Source organism: Hippocampus guttulatus, chromosome 11, assembly GCF_054856545.1.
Source record: "Hippocampus guttulatus isolate MCC_2025c chromosome 11, RoL_Hgut_1.0, whole genome shotgun sequence".
Lineage (NCBI taxonomy): Eukaryota > Metazoa > Chordata > Actinopteri > Syngnathiformes > Syngnathidae > Hippocampus > Hippocampus guttulatus.
The window spans coordinates 14,695,614-14,714,019 of record NC_141271.1 but is presented as its reverse complement, the minus strand read 5'-3'; the positions used below and the strand labels follow the sequence as shown (position 1 = coordinate 14,714,019).

General features: G+C 42.8%; 1 protein-coding gene across 1 annotated transcript; it reads left to right on the top strand.

Annotated features, from left to right (window-relative positions):
• The first annotated feature begins 1,572 nt into the window (after positions 1-1,572).
• On the top strand, positions 1,573-18,200 carry aff3 (AF4/FMR2 family, member 3). Its single transcript, XM_086124484.1, has 19 exons — positions 1,573-1,783; positions 4,354-4,395; positions 4,584-4,652; positions 4,730-4,763; positions 4,849-4,906; positions 6,228-6,279; positions 6,501-6,535; positions 6,780-6,939; positions 9,814-11,580; positions 12,726-12,853; positions 13,719-13,869; positions 13,996-14,093; positions 14,181-14,244; positions 14,690-14,826; positions 15,403-15,474; positions 15,559-15,652; positions 15,837-15,886; positions 15,963-16,171; positions 17,291-18,200. The coding sequence occupies exons 1-19, from the start codon at positions 1,709-1,711 to the stop codon at positions 17,410-17,412; spliced, it is 3,417 nt and encodes a 1,138-aa protein (XP_085980610.1). The 5' UTR covers positions 1,573-1,708; the 3' UTR covers positions 17,413-18,200.
• Positions 18,201-18,406: the final 206 nt, after the last annotated feature.

The window sequence follows — 18,406 nt, the reverse complement described above, 5'->3', positions numbered from 1 at the left end:
CTCCACTATCGGCAAAAGCAATCAAACCCAAATCACACAAATGTCTCCAAGGGCTTCAAATGTATCTGTAAATAATGTATGATTTGGGTTTTCTATTGTAGAAAAAGCACGTTTCTACATTCATCATTTTTGCTTCGTCTTTGAGGCGGCCCGGTCGTCGAGTGGTGAACGCGTCGACCTCACATTGCAGAGGTTTGATACCAGCGCCGGTCTTCCTGCCTGTTCTCCCCGTGCCTGCGTGGGTTTTCTCCGGGTACTCCGGTTTCCTCCCACATTCCAAAAAGCATGCATGGCAGGCTGATTGAACACTCTAAATTGTCCCTAGGTGTGAGTGTGAGCACGGGTGGTCGTTCGTCTCTGTGTGCCCTGCGATTGGCTGGCAACCGGTTCAGGGTGTCCCGAAAACAGGTGGGTTGGGCTCTAGCACGCCCCGCGACCCTTGTGAGGATAAAGCAGATAAGAAAATGCATGGATGGATTTACTCTTTGGTTTTTAACTTTTCATTTTACAATGCTCTTATCTATTTGATCTTTGTTTGAAATTGATAATCGTGTTATGATCTATTTTTTATTTTCTTTTTTGTCACGTTGCGAGGTGGTGGTGGACCCCAAAAAGCAGGCAGGAGGGAGGAGCAGGGTGTATTTGAAGAATCGTATTTAAAACAAAGAAAACGAAATCCCAAACACACAAAGTCCAAAGTATCAAACAAAAACCATGACTAAAGCTAAAACATAACAATGAACTAAACATGACAGAAACTAAGAGCAAACAGCAACACACATGACAGCAGCAAGAAGCAACAATGACCCGCACCGAGTGTTCGGGCAGGAGTCCTTTTATACAACTAATTACCAAATGACCAACAGGTGTGCAGCTGCCGGGGGAGCCCTACAGTGCCACCTGTTGGTCCCTAAACCGAATCATGACATTTTTTTTATCATTCAAATCAGTTTTTCATATATGTTTGTTAAGAGCCACTGATGGCATAGTGGGTACTCTTCCCACTTAGTGAGGGTGTGGATGTGGGTGTGAATTGTAGTTTGTCTTTAGATGTGGCTTGTGAGTGACTGGCGACCAGTTCAGGGTGTAGTCTGCCTTTCGCCTGAAGTCAGCTGGGATAGGCTCCAGGAACTACCCCACGACCCTGTTCACGATAAACGGTGTTCAAAATGAATGGATGTGTTCATTAATGTTTTTGTGCATTTTATCTTTATAGTCATATTCAACCTTTTATTCACTTTTATTTATTTAGGGTTTGCTTTTTGTACCATATACCACTACTTTTATGAGAATGAAATATTTTTATTATCTATTTTGTCCATTGAATTGACAATGAGCCTTTTGTACTACTGTATTACGTTTTGTGTTTTTTTCTTTTTGAATATTTTGATTAGACAAGACAGAAAGATAGACGCATGGACTTTTGAGTGTTCGACTGACGCTTGCTGTGACGTGTCACGAGTCACAGTCCGCTCTTCTGGAGTCGTGACCGCCCCCCACTCCGTACGTTTGTGTGACGTAACGACCCGCCCCCATCTGCCCTCCACGGTAACCACACGGAGCTGCATCATGATCCTCCTCATCATCTTCCTCCTCCTCATCGGCGGCAACGGCGAAACGCAGACTGCACTTCACAGCCGGGTGTCGTCACGCGACTTAAGCCCGTTATGGACAACCGCGCGGGCCTCTGAGGATCCAGGCAGGCACCATGCCCACTGTGCTGTGCGGTGGCAGGGGGAAACTTTCCTTTGGCTTTTTGCTGCACCGATGCTTGTTATCTCAGGTGAGGAAGAGCATTACCTCCGCCAAGCCCAGTTGTATGTGTGTGCGTGCGCGTGCGCGCGTGTTTTTATCAGGGGTTTGCACGTTCGTGTACAACTTCCAGGTAACACTTTTTAACATGGCCACGTGGATTGTTGTTTTAATGCTTTATTGCCAATGTTCCACTGGTATTCTCATTCAATTCAGGGGAGAATCCACAAATGGTTGATGTGAGAAATGACCCAAATCGCAATACTGTAAAGGACAAAACTTACCAAAAAAAAAAAAAACTCAAACTAACTCCTGAATGATTAATTAGACGTATTCATTTCAAACAAATACATTTAGCATGAAAAAAATACCTGCATAGTAAATCATGTTATTAAAATTATTTGGAATTTGGTAAGCTACTTGTCTACCTGGTCCTAAATTGTAATGTTAAACCAAGTTAAATCCAGATCTGATCCTGATTGCACTTGGAGTGGCAGTAGACGGTACAATCCAATGAACATGTTTGAACGCTACATTATCAGATTTTTTAAACAATATTAACAAATATATTATGGTAATATTCCAGGGATTCAAATTAAATTGTGGTTGCTATGCATGCATTAACTATATTATTTTTAAAAACCTAATAAAAAAATTACAAATTTGAAAATGTATTGATTAAAAGCGGTGCACCACTGGTTAGCATGCCCGCCTCAGAGTGTAGAGTTATTCTGGGTTGGAATGCGGAGTTAGCGGCTATCCGGTGCGGAGTTTTTTGCGGGGTAACAAACAAGCAAATGCATAACCCCCAACCCCCAAATCCCCCCCCCAACATCCCTCCCCCCACATTTCACACAAACCAAAAACATGCATGGCAGGTTACCTGAACACTTTATTGTCCCTGCTCCAACATGATTTTATTTGGGGGGTTTTCTGTAAAACCGTGTGAAACCGACTTGCATGGGGACCCCTCGCCCCCCAACTTCAGTCTGTGTTATTATTATTCGTCAACATTTTATTCTTTTTCTTCGTATGAAACCTGCTTTATTTCATTGTACCCTTAGTGGATGCTATGTGTTAAATAAGCAATCTGCCCCCAGCAGATAAATATGTTTTGATGTGAACTATCCATCAAATTGCTGATATTTGAAGAATGTTAGTCTGTTGAAAAATCTTGCTTTGTGCTGCTAGTTGCAGGTGTTTTGTATTTTTTTCTTCGTAGGGTTGTGGTTGACTCCGTCGTCCCTCGTGGCTTTATTTGTTCATCAGGGTATTGCACCACAAGTTTACATGTTGGGATGTTAGTGCAGGCCCCTCTGTGTTATTGAGCCTGATAATTTTAACGCCTGACCTCATCCAGCAGCGGCGTTTTCCCCTCCGCGGGCTTCCAGTCTAGCCAAGTGATAGTGACCTTTGTGAGTCATGAATGAAGGAGGGGAGACTGGCGCATTCATACATGCACAAACACAGCCGTATGTGTGTGCGGGTATTGCACAGATGGCACCCAGCGGCAAATTAAATCACGATGAAGCTCTACATGTTGTTTTCAAACATACATCTCCCCGTTTACTATGACAGTTATTGATTGTGAAAGGGGAACTGTGTGGGAATAATAGTATTGGATTTCTCATTTGAGTTAGTTTTTATTTTGTTTTGACTTTTTTTTTTTTAATTTGGTTCGTTTTAATTCATTTGTTTTTAGAGCTGTTATGTTTTTATTCGGGGTGCACCGATCAAATGGCCGGAGCAAAATCAGCTACGATTTCCCTAATTTTGGTGGATTGGTGATCGGCCGATCCCTGAAAATAAAAGCGATCTTGTGCACCGAGCTCATCTCTGTCAACAGAGGTCTGAAAAAGTCGGCCAATGTTCTCTTCCATTGTGAGATGACTGATAGAACTACCGTACTTCATATTCAAATAAATAAAAATAACCTTTTAATTAAAAAGACCTAAAAAGAGCTAAAAACAATGCCACTTGTTTTTGGGCAAAAGGTGGACAACTCAGAAAGTCTTCAGTCACATACCTTCAGAAGCATGTATGTAAGAATGTAAGAAACTGGAGTACCTCGAGAAAAGCCACACAAGCAGGGGGCGGGGGGGGGGCATACTTGATATGCATATTCAGGACTTGTTTGACAGACCTACGGTGCATCTTGGTAGCTTGACCACACAACCGTGCGCACGGAGATGAACTGAGGTCTTCACTCTCATGTTGTTCTGTGCACCTGAATGGCGAGCAGCGAAAAGGCGGGTAACATGCGGTGGAGGTAACGAGTGTCAGGGCGGAAAGCGAAAGATGTTTTGCAACGCTCGCACACTCCGCTTCCTCCCGCTCATCCGCAGCTGTGATTTCAACCATGCAGTATGACTCAGTGACTTCTCACAATGACTAATATCTTCTCTTGTCATCATTCACTTGCACATTTGCAACTAACGGAGTACGGGTGTGACTTTTAAGCAGCTTACTGTAGATACATTGGTTTGCATAGAGTGCAGTAAGTTTTGCTACGGTGCGTGTGCACCATCACTTACTGTTAATGATGACCTTCAACTGTCTACTGCTCTTCTCATCATGCTCTATTATGACTCTTGTGTGTAGGTAATAAGAGGCCAACACAGCTGTGCCAAAGACATTTGGGGGGTAAGGACCTACTTTTGATAGTATCGCACATTTACACTTTTTCCAGTCATACTAATAATGGCTTGTTTTGTTTGACTTTTGAGGCACATTTCTCCAGAAAATCTTGGTTTGAACTAATCGGAAACAAAACTGTTTTCATAAGGAGTCCTGATGTTTCCGTATGTTCAAGATAATTTGTGATCCAACAGGACATGACTCAGTCGTGGCCATCCCAACAAGCCTTAGCAGGTGACCAGGGAATCCTCTTCAACCCTACGGTAGGTTTATTATTCACTTGCGTTTCTTTGCAATGTCATTTGCATAGTCATATTTTGGATTTCCCTTCTCTTGAAAGGATGGAACGCAGCCAACAACAGAACAGAGGCAAGGTATCCGTTCCGATGTGGGAATGTACATATGTTTGAAGCATCTCGTCATGACTTCATACGCCCTGTCCATGTCTCCTTACCAAAGGTCGGGGGGATGCTCAGCCACGAATGACCCATCATCCCCATGTGGCGCCTCACAAGTCGTAAGTGGAACACGAGGAAACATCAATCACAGCAGCTTTGTAAACCTCAAAGGCGCTGTGACACAAAGACAAATGTCGGCGTGCAACTCAGGGGTCACCAACCTTTTTGAAACTGAGAGCGATGAATGCAAAGGGGGCACCAGTTTGAGACGCGCTTCTGAAAACACAAATTTGCTCAAATCACTTTTAACTTGAAGTTACTATTGATACTATTCATCTATGTGAAGCACCTGAGGACGTGCTTACATTATTTCTCACAACAATGATCGACAAGAACAACAGGACGCAGATAAATATTTTAAAACTTTTTGTTGTGATGAATCTCTCCAAGTGTTTTTACATTTTCAAATGGTCACTTCTACAACATTCCTAGGAATTCACAATGCCCCATCACTGACGAGCTAATTTTAAAACAGGCCCATGGGCTACTCATGTGGTCTTTGGAAGTGACTTGGCACACGTGGGAGTCATCTTGGTGGAACAAGTATTGTATATTTTAGACAGTTCTAGGAGTAGAATGCATTTTTAATTACTTTATTTCATTCATTTTTTAAATTTGGTTTAGTGTATGCATGTTTAAATAAATCATATATAGTACTATATTTTGAACATTTTGATAATTGTTAAACAAATTAGAAAATGGTAAACCATTAAAAAAAACAAGACATCAGGATGGGATGTGGTCATGTGTGAACATTATTTTTCAATTTAATACATTGTGTGATATAAAATAGTAAAGCTAAATAATATTAAACACAGGATGTGGCGATAATTGTATATGTTATTGGTAATAACATATGTTCTAGTGTTAAATATTCATTAAAGAAATCAGGATGATCTTCAAATTTTGATCTAGTTTAATGAATTACAAAAATCAAAACCACTCTAATGTAACACATTAATCCGAATCATCTTTATCTTTAAGTTGGGAACCTGCCTCGCATAGTGAGTGTCCCTCTAGCAATACAGCAACAAGCAACTATCAAAGAAAGAACATTGCGGACATCACATATGAGAGTCATTAAGCAATGTCAGGACCCGATTAGTGCGGCAGTACCGAACAATGACAGCTATGCAAATGATGCGGAGAGTCATCAAGTGAAATAAAGTAAGCATACTGTTAAAAGAAAAGAAATCTCTGGTAGTGAAAACAGAATTTTTGTTACTGCCTTGGTGCTCTTATTAGATTGTGCACTTAGTATTGTGGGCTGGTTAATGTGTTAAACCGGGGTGGGTTATTGAAAAGAGATAGCTGTCACTAAGTTAGCAATTAAAAGTCCTCTGTTCTAATTTTTTCTTTTTTTTTTTACCCTTTTTCTAGGATGCTTGTTGACGATTTAAGATTAAGCAGTGATGAGGATGACGTACAAAAGGTGCCTTGGTATTCATTGCCTATACATTGAAATATAAGCGGTAGTGCATGCGTTGACAATTGACATTGCAATCGACAATAGACCAAACAAGCTAGTACACACACACTTAATGTTCGGCAAAAATATGTATTCAATTCTAAACATGTTTATATTTTGCTGCTATGATATGGATCAGTCATTTCTGTTTTTTTGTTTTTTGTTTTTGCTTTGTGCCCCTAAAGGCAACTCATGAATCAGCTTCCTGGGAGGGACACAGGTATTCACACAACACAATCTTGTCTTCTGACATCGATTGTATGTGCCCTACTGCAATGTCAAAATGAAAAGTGGTGCCCTTAGACCACCTCCTTAAATTATCATTTTTTTTTTTTATTCGCAGGTACTTCAGATATCCACTTTTGGCTCATTTTCAATGTTCATATCTCTGTGGACCCATAAAAGGAGCACTTTTCTAACCCTTCCTTCTGTTGGTGTGTGTGTGTGTGTGTGCTGACTGACAGCCGGTCACGCAAAAATGGCAGGAGGACGAGACATTCCAGCTCAGACTCCCTGCAATCCCACTCTACCGTGGAGTCGGTCAGCGGCAGCCTTCATTCCCGGAGCTCCAGCCCAGCTGCTTGGCCCGCAGATGCACAGTCCCCATGTAGCAGCAACAAGGAGGTAAGAGCACAGGGCAGCTGCGAGCTCCTTTCCTTCAGCCTCTACCTGTCTTTTCTTTTTCTGTCTACCGTCCGTTGTCTTGATCATGTGGGAGCGGTGGCCTGGAGGCACTTGTGATGGCAGGTGTGGGATTGACGGAGGAAGTAGGAATGCAAGTGTAAGTTTTGAAAAAGAAAGAAAAAAAGGCGGAGGAAGTAGCTCGGGGGCTGTGTAGTTCAGCGGTAGCTTTGGGAATTAGTGCCTGGGTGTCATGTCAACAGGCTCAGTCTTACGAAACAAAAGCCCTCAGGAAGGGAAGTCGTGTTGACATCAGACATAACAACAGCACACACTTAGGATGAGACAGCCATCCATTTCCTAAAGCGCTTGACCTCATTAGGGTTGTGGGTAGCCTATCCCAGCTGATTTTGGGCAAGAGTCAGCGTACACACTGGAGCGATTGCCAGTCAGGGCTGAACTCGTATAATCAAAAATACAACATAAGTGGAACACAAGCGCCTTCCAGGTGGCAATGTTTCCCAGTGTAAGTACAGCTAGCCCAGTCAATTATCCCATCTGAATTAAGGAAGACCAAATACATACTACCGGTATCCCAGGACTAGTTGCCCTTTAGCGAGAATCGATCCCAAGTGATTCACTGCATGTGAACAACTACACTACCATTGTCCCTTTTACCATTGTAACAATAATATCAGTGCCTAACAAATTGAAGGTCTATGCCACAGTTGCCCTGAATGAAAAGTATTTGTAAATACCAAAACCATTTTAAAAATATTTTTTGCTGGATTTTACCCAGCTCACTTTTGGTTGATAGACGGGATTGCCAATTGCAAAGCACATACAGACACCGACCACTAGCACTCACACCCACACACATGGACAATTGAAAATCTTAATAAACTAACTCAATTAATTTAACATGCTTGTTCCTTCCAATTTCATGGCACTCATTCTCATGAGGGTCAATGGGTGAGCTGGAGCATATCCCAGATGGTTTTGGGCAAGAAGCGGGATACTGGTTGCCAGCCAGTAGCGGATATATACAAACAACACAAGAATCAAACATTATTTTTCAGGACAATTTAAAAGAGTGATGGGTCGCAGATTTGCTTCTTTGCGGTCTGGATTCATATTTAAGTTTAGGACCGTCTTTTTTTTTTTAATGGCAAACGGAGCTGGATCCTTCTAGTTCCGAAGGCTACATGGTTACATTGTTAGTGTTGATGTGTTAAGCATGGTATAGGTGGAATCCTGTGGAGAGTGGTGGTCTGCTTTGAGATGTTTGGTATGTGGGGGGGGACGAAGGGGCAACCTGCTCCTCTTTCATGAAAGCAAGGCCCTGTAGATGTCCCAGCATGCAACACATTGGGCCTCTATGGCAAAAATGGGGAGTGGAGTTTATGTGAGTCTGTGGGTGCGTGGAGTAAGGGGGGTGGGGGGGGGGGGGGTAGACCATGTGTTTTTCATTTACGCCGAGTCTCTCCGAAAGGACGAGACGAGGGTTGGAGCTCTTCAGGCAGCAAGTCCGGAATTACAGGTACGAAAGAGGTAGGAAGGGCCAGAAGAAAAGAAAAGGGGAGGGGAGTCGAGACGGTACAAGCGATGTAGTGTCTTCCCTGGAAAGAGGTCGAGGGATGTGGCGGGGAAGAGGGGGCACGCTGTTTGACTTCAGGAGTGGAAGTTTAATATTAGCGCTGCTGCTCCACTGCCAGAGGGAAGGGAGAAGCCGAGAGAAGGCGTGAGACTGAGCGAGACGGGGAGCAGGGGGACGTTTGCTCCGCAGCTGTAAGTATTTTTCCGAAAACTTTTTCCTCGACCGTATTCACTCGCATGCTTGCCATGTCACTCATTTGCAAACATGGAGTTATTTGACAGCATTGGACGAGTTGTGTAGCTGGCAGCCCATATATGAAGTTGAGGAAAAGCAGTGAGAACATTTCGTTGTTGTGTTACGGTGTCATGGTTAGCACTCTGAACTCTGAATTCAGTGATCCAAATTCATCTCTCTGTGGAACTTAGATGGTGTTTATTGGGAACTTCCTTTGAGGTCTGTGAAGTACCAATGTGTCTATCTGTGGAATAGAAAGTTTTAAAGATGGAAGGAAAATATATGTCTTGAGCTTGTCACGAAAAACCTCAGTTCAGTGAGCGCCAAAGGATTTTCCCATAAAGTGTTTTATTCAACCTACCTCATGCAACATCATTGTGCGAATACTTTAAAGGGTTAAATTCTTTTTCGACTTGTTTGACAGCTTAAAAATGATTTTTAAAAGTGGGATGTGAGGAATTTCAAAATGACTATTTTACTTTTTCTCTAAATTGCTCATAGGTTTAAATGGGAATGCTTGTCTAAATGTGCCGTGCGATTGACTGGCGACGAGTCCATTGCCCCAAAAAAATCAGATGGGATAGACTCAAGCTTACCTGCGACCCTCATGATGACAAGCGCCAGAGACAATGCTTAAATGGATTCGAGTTAAAATGTTACTTTTGTGACTTTGTCCAGGCAAACTTTCAAGGTTTTATGATGGTGACAAGTATAGAATGTTTTCTTTATTTCCTATGAGACTAATACTGTAGTTAAAAATCCTGGCGCAAACAACCTTAGAGGTTACGTGTTTATGTGTTGCTTTATGTGAACAAATATTCACTGCGGTGCTGGTAATAGGCAGCCAGCCGGTATGGAATGTACTACCGCTGTGCAGATTTGTTTGAAGTGTATTCTTTCTTCAACATAGTTAAATAAAACATTGACAGTATGCATTTGATTTTGTCGAGACTGGATCCAGTTCAGCTTTTATGTGCAATTGTTCATTATTTAGGTTCCAATCGAGTTCTACTCTGATGTTGCATTTTCTTCGATGGTTTCTGCAGACTGATCCCTCCACAACTGCCCAGTGGCAATTGGATAAGTGGCTGAGGAAGTCCCACAAAAAGGCAGCTCATAGTGACAATTATCCCACCCGTAGCATTCCTGGAAACTCACCCTCTCCGCACACGCTCCAAGCGCCGTCTCCGGCAAGATGCTGGGACAGCAATCAGGAATACAGCCCTAGCCAGAGGCCCATTCCCAGCCCGCGGTTGAGCTACAGGCCCGACAGCCCCTTGCCGAGTCTTGATTACAGCTTCTGTCCGAGTCCGCTCCCCAGCACCTGCCCAAGTCCGAGCAATAGCAGGTACAGTCCCGTAGTGAGCCCAGTTCCAAGTGTATTTCCAAGTCCATGCGGGAGCCCAACAGCGCAGCATAGCCCAAAGCCAAATCAGAGAGGTCCTCAATTAAGTCCCACTTTATCTCCTTTGGGAGGTTACCACTACCCTGAGCTTCAAAGTGATCTGTACCCAGCACCACCTCCCCAAAGGACAAAAGTTAGGTCAAAGATTGGCCCATTGTCTAACTCTGACGCCAAAACCAAGCACACAAATAGCACAGAGCTTCTCCCTCATCAGCACAGGCCCAAGGCGAGGTCCACAGAATACAGAGACCACAGACAAAACAAATCCAAAGCCGTTTTAAACCGCAGTGATAGTCACAGACCAGAGAAGCATTCCCATTCAAGCACTAAAAAGTCAGCCAATCACACATCACAATACGAGGAGATCCAGAGGAGCCGACCCGGCCGCAGCTCTGACCACAGGACTCGACCTCCGGTTCAACACCATCTTCCAACTGGCCGTGAAACCAGCGCCGGTCCAGGTCCGACCTCTAAAGCTGCCGGTAATAATCACTCCAGACCAGCTCCTAACCTGCAACCGTGGGCCAAGTCGAGTGCTGTTAATGTGAATTCTTGTAAAGCATCACACAAGCAAACCCGGGCCAAGAAACGCGAGGTGGTCCACAGAGACGTTCCTCACACCGAAGCTGAGGGGAGGAAAGACAGAAGGAGAGAGGACAGAAACAGGACAGAGGAAAGAAAGGAAGACAGGAGGCTGGCGGAGGAGCAGCTCCTGAGACATCGCTGGATCCAGAGTTCTACAGAAGAGGAGGAAGAGGAGGTGGTCGTTGTAGAGAAGCAGCGGAGGCGGCCTCGGGAGAAACAACAAATCCGCGAGTGCCAAACAATCCAGTCCAAAGAGCGACACCTTCATCAGGATCAGGCGCAACCCCAAAGAAGAACCGAGAAGCAGCCAAAGCAGCGAGGCTCTTCATCTTCACTCAGCCCTCTTGCTCAAGGACAGTCCCCCTCATCCTTGGCTTCGTCAAATTCCGATTCGGAATATCAGACACAAGTCGCCAAGGTTCCGGCAGACTCCACTTCACTCCATAGACTCCGCAGGAGATGCCAAAACAGCTCCGGTAGACCCTATGCCAGTAAGTCCAGGGAAAAGACCTCCGAGAGCCCAGCCGCGGGGCAGCAGCGTACGACCAAGCACCGACTCTACACTTTGGTCCCGTTCGGGCGAAGCGAGCAGGCCGCAGCCCCTTCCCAACGTGGACTGAGAAACTTGGTGGTGCACATAGACCTCTGTCTCCTCAAGAGGGTACCGGACTCCGCTGTTAATTGTAACTTTAAAGCCACTAACTCTTCCTCCTCCTCCTCCTCCTCCTCCTCTTCTTCGAAGACAAAAGACAGGCAAACCGAGGCTATGAAACATCTGTGTATGCCAGATGCTGTCTCCAAAGACAGCAAAAGAAAACGCAAGGTACCCATTAGCCTTCTTTAATTAAGGTCAGGTCCTCCCAAACAATAAGCATTATTAAAACACTTTTTTTTTTTGTCAATGCAGTTTGAAATGAGCAATTTTGTCAGCATGAAAATGACATTTTAGTTTCCTGAAAATATACATTTGGGATGAAACTAGATTAGAATGAAGACTTTAAACGTTAATGTTCAGTTATATATAAATACTAACCTATTATGTTGAGATGTAACTTCTGTCACTTTCCATCCGTTATTTCCATTTTCCTCAATTAGCAAACATTCATTTAGTTGCCATGTCTGCTACCTGGCTAAACTAGACTCATTATTGGGAGTACAGCACCACCTGCTGCGTCAGCAGGCACTTGACAGCCTGTCAAAGCATTTTATTACATAAAGATTTTTAAACATTAATATAAAGACCAATACACACCAATAAATTATTGCGGTGGGATTGAATCGTTAACAAAATACAAAAAGGGAATTCAAATCTTACAAGTGTCGTATTCTTAGCTCGAGTCCATTTTCTCCAGTTGAAGAAAGTAGAGTAACTCCCCTAATACAGTTTGTGTAGGTGTGAGGAATTGGAGACTTCCACCTCAGTCCTCAACCATGTTAACATCCTGGAAAACGTTGTGAATGCTATTAAACTCTTCTCATTAAGGAAGAGATTAAGGATAGGGGTGTACTCCAAAAAGCGCAGTCAAGGCATTAGGATCAATCGTCCTCAATCCAAAATTGTCGCCCAAACTCCGTCCCCCATGCGGCTCTTAATTCAGTTGGAGAGCTTAAGCTAAAGTTGTAAATAGCGCTTGAACTCTACGCCCCATCAGCATGTGGACGAGTGAAGAAAAAAAGTCCGCTGTCGCTGATCCTTTTTCTCACCATTAAAATATACTGTCGCCCAATGTTGACGTCGACCGCCATTGTAATATTGCAGTGCTGCATGTCCAGCCATTGGGCAGACGGTGAGCCTACATGAGATAACTGTTTACAGTACTCCATAAGACACCTGCATCGTCCAGAGAAAAAAAAAAGTGTGCCGAAACAAAACATTCAAGTAACTCACCGTGGCACTGCCCAATGGGACAAGTTGAAAGTTACAACAATTCTATGTAGGTATCGAAGTGGGTGTGTGTTTGTGCCTAGTTGGAGATTGGCGTCTCTTACAAAGAAAGCAAGAGGAACACGCCACATGCGAAAGATGTTGCCGGTCGCACAGAATCGTCATCGCATGTGGCCAAGCGCGGCGTTTCAACTGAGACCGTGCATAATGGGTAAGAGTTGGGATGCATTATTTTTTTTTTTTGCATCTGCATACACTGATCACAACTTTACGTGCACCAGTACAATCTAACGAGAAGTCAAATAAGTAAGCCAAATACTGAAAACATTTCCAATTCCGAGGTTCACATCTTGTTTACGTGCTTGTGGGGCTTTTCTCCAGTCATTCAAACTTCCTCACACATTTCAAATGTTAGCAGGGCCTGGAGGTCCAGACAAATTTCACTGGCCAAAATTATTCATTCATTTTCCGAACCGCTTTATCCTCACTAGGATCGCGGGGGGTGCTGGAGCCTATCCCAGCTGTCTTCGGGCAGTAGGCGGGGGACACCCTGAACCGGTTACTAGCCAATCGCAGGGCACACAGAAACCAACAACCATCCGTGCTCATACTCCCACCTAGGGACAATTTGGAGTCATCAATCAGCCTGCCATGCATGGTTTTGGAATGTGGGAGGAAACCGGAGGACCCGGAGAAAACCCACACAAGCACGGGGAGAACATGCAAACTCCACACAGGAAGGCAGGAGCTGGAATTGAACCCGGTACCTTTGCACTGTGAAATTGACGTGCTAACCACTCGACAACCGGACCACCCTGGCCAAAATTAGCTCTTTTAAATTCAGCAAAAATCAACAGATGGTTTTTTTTGGTTTGTTTTTTGTTTTTTAACACAGTACACTTTCCAACATAACACAAAGGACATTACATAAGGACATTACCCCACCAAAAAAAAAATCTGCAACAAATGTGCCAACTTTTGGCAATATTTCCCCAAAATGTATCTTATCTAATTGTGCATGTATCCCGAATAAAATCCCCGGTGCCCTTGACAATTTGCGTCTTGTTTGTTGACAGATATTTGGAAGAGTACTTGGACAATAAGCGGCCATTATCTCCCCTGTCGCCACTGTCTGACAGCCCAGAGACCATCGAAGTCTCATCCAAAGCAAAAAATGGCGAGGTTTATCACAAGAACAGAGATAAGAACAGAGTTTCAGCACTAAAGGTAACACAAAACGATGAACACTGAATAGCGCAGCATTATGTTTTAAATGTTTCCCACGCCATTCATTGCAGCCTAGTCATCCCAGAACCGTTTATCTTTATTCCTCTATTTCACTTGCACCCTTAGCCAAAAAAGGAGGTGGATTGTGTGAAAGTGTCCAGAAAACCTTTGTCAGACTCCTGGTCCGCCGCAGGACACCGAGCAGCCGTGCCAAATACGGAAACGTGAGCGATCATTCTGGAGGACACCACATCATAAGGATTTACTAATTGATCCGCTCTTTCATTTGTGTATGCGTCCCACCTTTCCAGGCCTCACCACGCCGAGTACTACTTGCACGAAGCCAAAAGGATGAAGCACCGTGCAGATGCCATGGTGAGTTCAGAAGCCTAATAAAACAACACTTTCTCGACTAACTAGTCATTTTGGATCTAGAAGGTAGAGTACACATTACGTAATATAAATGATATGAAGATGTACTGCAAAGGCTTGAAGGAATTTATGAAATAATAAGTAAACAAAATTCAGTCAACAATTGTCCCTTTGTTAACTTTGATACAAGGAGAGAGAAAAAAAGCTCAAATTTGGCTCAGTGATCGTAATTTACCGTAATGAAAAGAGTAGTAGAATAGGTCATATGCTTTCATCATGAATATTTTTTTTTGTTTTGTTTTTTTGGGGGTGAAATTATTTGTTATGGACAATTTTAGAAATCTTTGAATCGCTCGTTACATGTTTTTCGGGAATTTCCAGAAAATGGCGACTAGTTGCCATGGTCTTTGCTACTGTTAGCCTCTGTACCCTCCTTTATGTGTTCCAGGTGGACAAGCTGGGCAAGGCTGTGAATTACGTCGATGCTGCTCTCTCATTCATGGAATGTGGCAAAGCGATGGAGGAAGGCCCACTGGAGGCAAAATCCCCCTACACCATGTACGCGGAGACAGTGGAGCTTATAAGGTGAACTAGAAAATTGCACTTAGCCCTATCAAAAAAATATTAAATGCCAAATACAAATTGGATTTTCGCGTTGAGGCATTAATATTAGTACAGTAAATTCAGAGTTAAATTGAATTGACTGTGAGTGTCCGGCGACCATTTGCCCACCTCTTGCCCGAATATAGCTGGGACAGGCTGAAGCTCACCAGTGACCCAATTGAGGTTAATTCGTACAATATAGCAAAAGGACATAAAAGCACATTTAGAGACAGAACTCCATTGTCAGTCACATCATCGCTGGAGAGATGTTTAATTTTTTTTAAATTCTCAAGTTATTGGCCTTTTGTCACTAGTGAGGGTCAATTGCAGTATTTGCAGCCTCTAACCTGTGAACCCGTATTGCTCACTGAGTCCCCCCCTTCAGTTTTGAGCCTTCTTTTTAATCCTACGGGACCACCTTGTTTTCAGGAATGGTGAAATGAGTGAAACATAGTGAAACTATTTGTCTTTCGATTCGTGACACAATTCCCCAATGGAAATTCATTGAAAACAAACAGAGCCGAGCTGCCATTGAGTGGGTTATGAATGTGTTTACAGATACGCAATGAGGCTAAAAAGCCACTCTGGTCCTGGAGCACGACAAGAAGACAAACAGCTGGCTGTGCTCTGGTGCGAAAGTCTGCTTCTCACCCAAAAAGATCCATCTCGAAGATCTATTTGGAGTGACTTTCACTTGTCCTTGTACGTTCACAGCTTTCGATGTCTCGCCCTCCTTTACTGGCAGATGTTTCGTTTGAAAAAGGATCATGCACTGAAATACTCCAAAGTACTGCTCGACTACTTTAAGGTAAAGACACTCACAAATACACTCTCCTTCTGAGTCCGGCTTTCATTACCATGGCGGCCACTGGGAAGAGCCAGGGCGTTGCGACTAGGCGAGCGGCAAGCTTGTTCTTAAACACCCCACAGTCCCCCTGAAAAAAAAAAAAATCTCCTTCAACGACTAAATTGCTGTCATATTCTCCTTACAGACTTCTCCCAAAGTGCCTCTGATGCCATCTTGCTGGAATGACACCGGAAAGTAGGTGGAGAGCAAGACTAGTGCTACAAGACACCGACTCAACCCGGCATTGATCACTATTGCTTTTGTCGTGCAGGGATACTGGAGGCCCTCCTCCTTCGCTCCTACCAGATGCCACCAAACACATCCAGCGCGGTTCACAGGGGGACAGTGCCTCCCCGTCACTTATCAGCATCCCTCAACGTATCCACCAGATGGCGGCAAACCACCTCAACATCACCAACAGTGTCCTGTATAGCTACGAGTACTGGGAGGTTGCAGACAACCTGGCTAAGGAGAGTAAAGGTTTGTGTATTGAACGTCATAATACTCATAAAAAATATTAGTAAATCAAAACATTTTACGCATGGAGTGGATTTTGATGTCTTTCATTTATTTTATTTGATGTACTACCGGTAATTGGTTCATTCATCAGAACGGAAATGATTGTAAATAATTAAATGTAAAATGAGAATTCATTATTGTATTTTAAGTTTTTGTAATTTAAAATAAATGTATTACAAACACGTTTCATTTTTATTTTATGAAATATTTATCAATGAAAATTAAGATAATAATTGATGATTTCATTGTAAATGTATTATTTTATATTTATTGTTTATATTAGTAGTACAGGTAGTAGTAGTAGTATACTTAAAATGCCGAGACAAGCCAACTACTCACAACTATATCGACAACCAAGTCCGTCGATGGCCATTTTAATCGTCGTGTCATCATTACTGTATTATTTTTGCACTTTTGTTTTCTCTCTCAAAGCTGCCTCGTTCGTCTCCTGCTACTCTTGCTGGCCATCTGTCTGTCTGTGACATGTAACATTGTAACACAATGTCATGTATGGTTACGCTAACATATTTTAGCGTCTACTATGGATTACTAAACCACCAGTCAATGAACTCCAGTTCATGAACCAAATTACAGCTACTGTAGGACCGTAGTCACGTAGAAACATGAAGAGCTCACATGCTCACCGCGTCTCTCTCGCTCTTTCTCTCTTTCCCTCCCTCTCTCTCCCTCTCTCTCTGTAACTCTCTCGAGCTCTCTCTTTCACTCTCTTCCCACATTTGCAATCAAAAGATATTTAGGAAGTTGGAAACAGGAGCACTTACAGCAACAGAAATGTTTGCCACAACCCCTCAATGTAATACATCACAATAAAATTCATAGAACCCAGTCCCTCATTTTGATTTTGCTGATTAATTTAATCTTTTTAAACTCGACTATAATAATTTTAAATGTATTTTACCTCATCAGTCTCTTAAAATAATCAATAAAAATGCGGCCCATGAACATAAGAGTTTGCCCAGCCTTCTTCTAACCACTAGTCTACCACCATATTACCTGTGTTGAACATTATATATGTTGCAAATATTTGAAAATAACTCTTTTTCTTCACTTTTCAAACAGAGTTCTTCAACTACTTGAATACTCTATCCGGGCCATTGACGCTTCACAGCAGCATCGTTCATGCAGTCCAGTACACCAGGCAAGCTCTTCAGTGGATCCGCATCAGTGCCAAACTGAACTAATGAGGACAAGATGCGCACTGTGTCACCAAGGACAGTGAGGAGAACTTTCTTCCTATCATTTATGGAAACTATAATGCAGAAGTAGAACAAAAGTCTGTGATTATATATGAGGAGCATGTTGGCTTCCCAGGACCGTTGGTTCCCCACCCTTGAACTAAAGAGATCTGAACTGTGAACATCTCTGCAGAGATAGTATTGAGCATTGTTAGGACTCCTCCACTTCCTTCCTCATTGAGTGAACCTGGAAAGATGTGCATCGTGATCTGAAGCCTCAAATCCTTTGTGACATAAACAGGACCCAGTCACTATAATGTCTGCAAACTGTTGCGTGGAGGCCTTTCATATGTGATTGTTTTTCAATACATACAAAATAAAAAAACGTTTCTACAAATTTGCATCGTGGGCCAATGAAGATTTAATATCTTTTGTGTATATTTAAATATTTGTTCTAATGTACAATATTTGTTGGACTTGTTTAAGCAAAACAAATACAAAGAAATTAACTGTGGCTCTCTCACTGCATATATTTATGGTTACTTTTATGCAAAAAAATGAAAAATACCGTTGTCGATATTGTGGGTCATCAAATTGGCATCTTAATATACTTTATATTAATGTATAAACTGTCATGAGAGATCTTTTTAAATTTCATTTCTTTGTTTCATATTTTGTTTTTGTACCTTTTCTTCTGAAATGCATCTAACAGTGATGATATCTGTGTTGAATAAAGTGTCCTTGGGTGTCTTGAAAGGCGCTTATAAATAAAATGTATTATTATTATTAATAAAGTAAGGCCTTGACTTGTTTTCCTTTGCAGTGGCACCCAACGGTGGGCACAAGTCTCTAAAGCCAAGTCCAAGTCAAGTCTCAAGTCTATTTTAGATTTACCATTCACACTTGTGGGAGTGGATGAAAAAATTTACTCGCACTGGCTCAACTTTTCAGTACAAAATATGAACATAAGAGACAGTCTAGAGTCCTGAGTACCGTTATG

What these genes read in the sequence shown, in the direction of transcription:
- aff3 (XM_086124484.1), top strand. Translation starts at nt 1,709, where the DNA reads ATGCCCACTGTGCTGTGCGGTGGCAGGGGGAAACTTTCCTTTGGCTTT. An exon ending in GTGCCAAAGACATTTGGGGG is followed by an intron (nt 4,396 to 4,583) that starts GTAAGGACCTAC and finishes GTGATCCAACAG; the next exon opens with GACATGACTCAGTCGTGGCC. An exon ending in AAACAGCTGGCTGTGCTCTG is followed by an intron (nt 15,475 to 15,558) that starts GTGCGAAAGTCT and finishes GTACGTTCACAG; the next exon opens with CTTTCGATGTCTCGCCCTCC.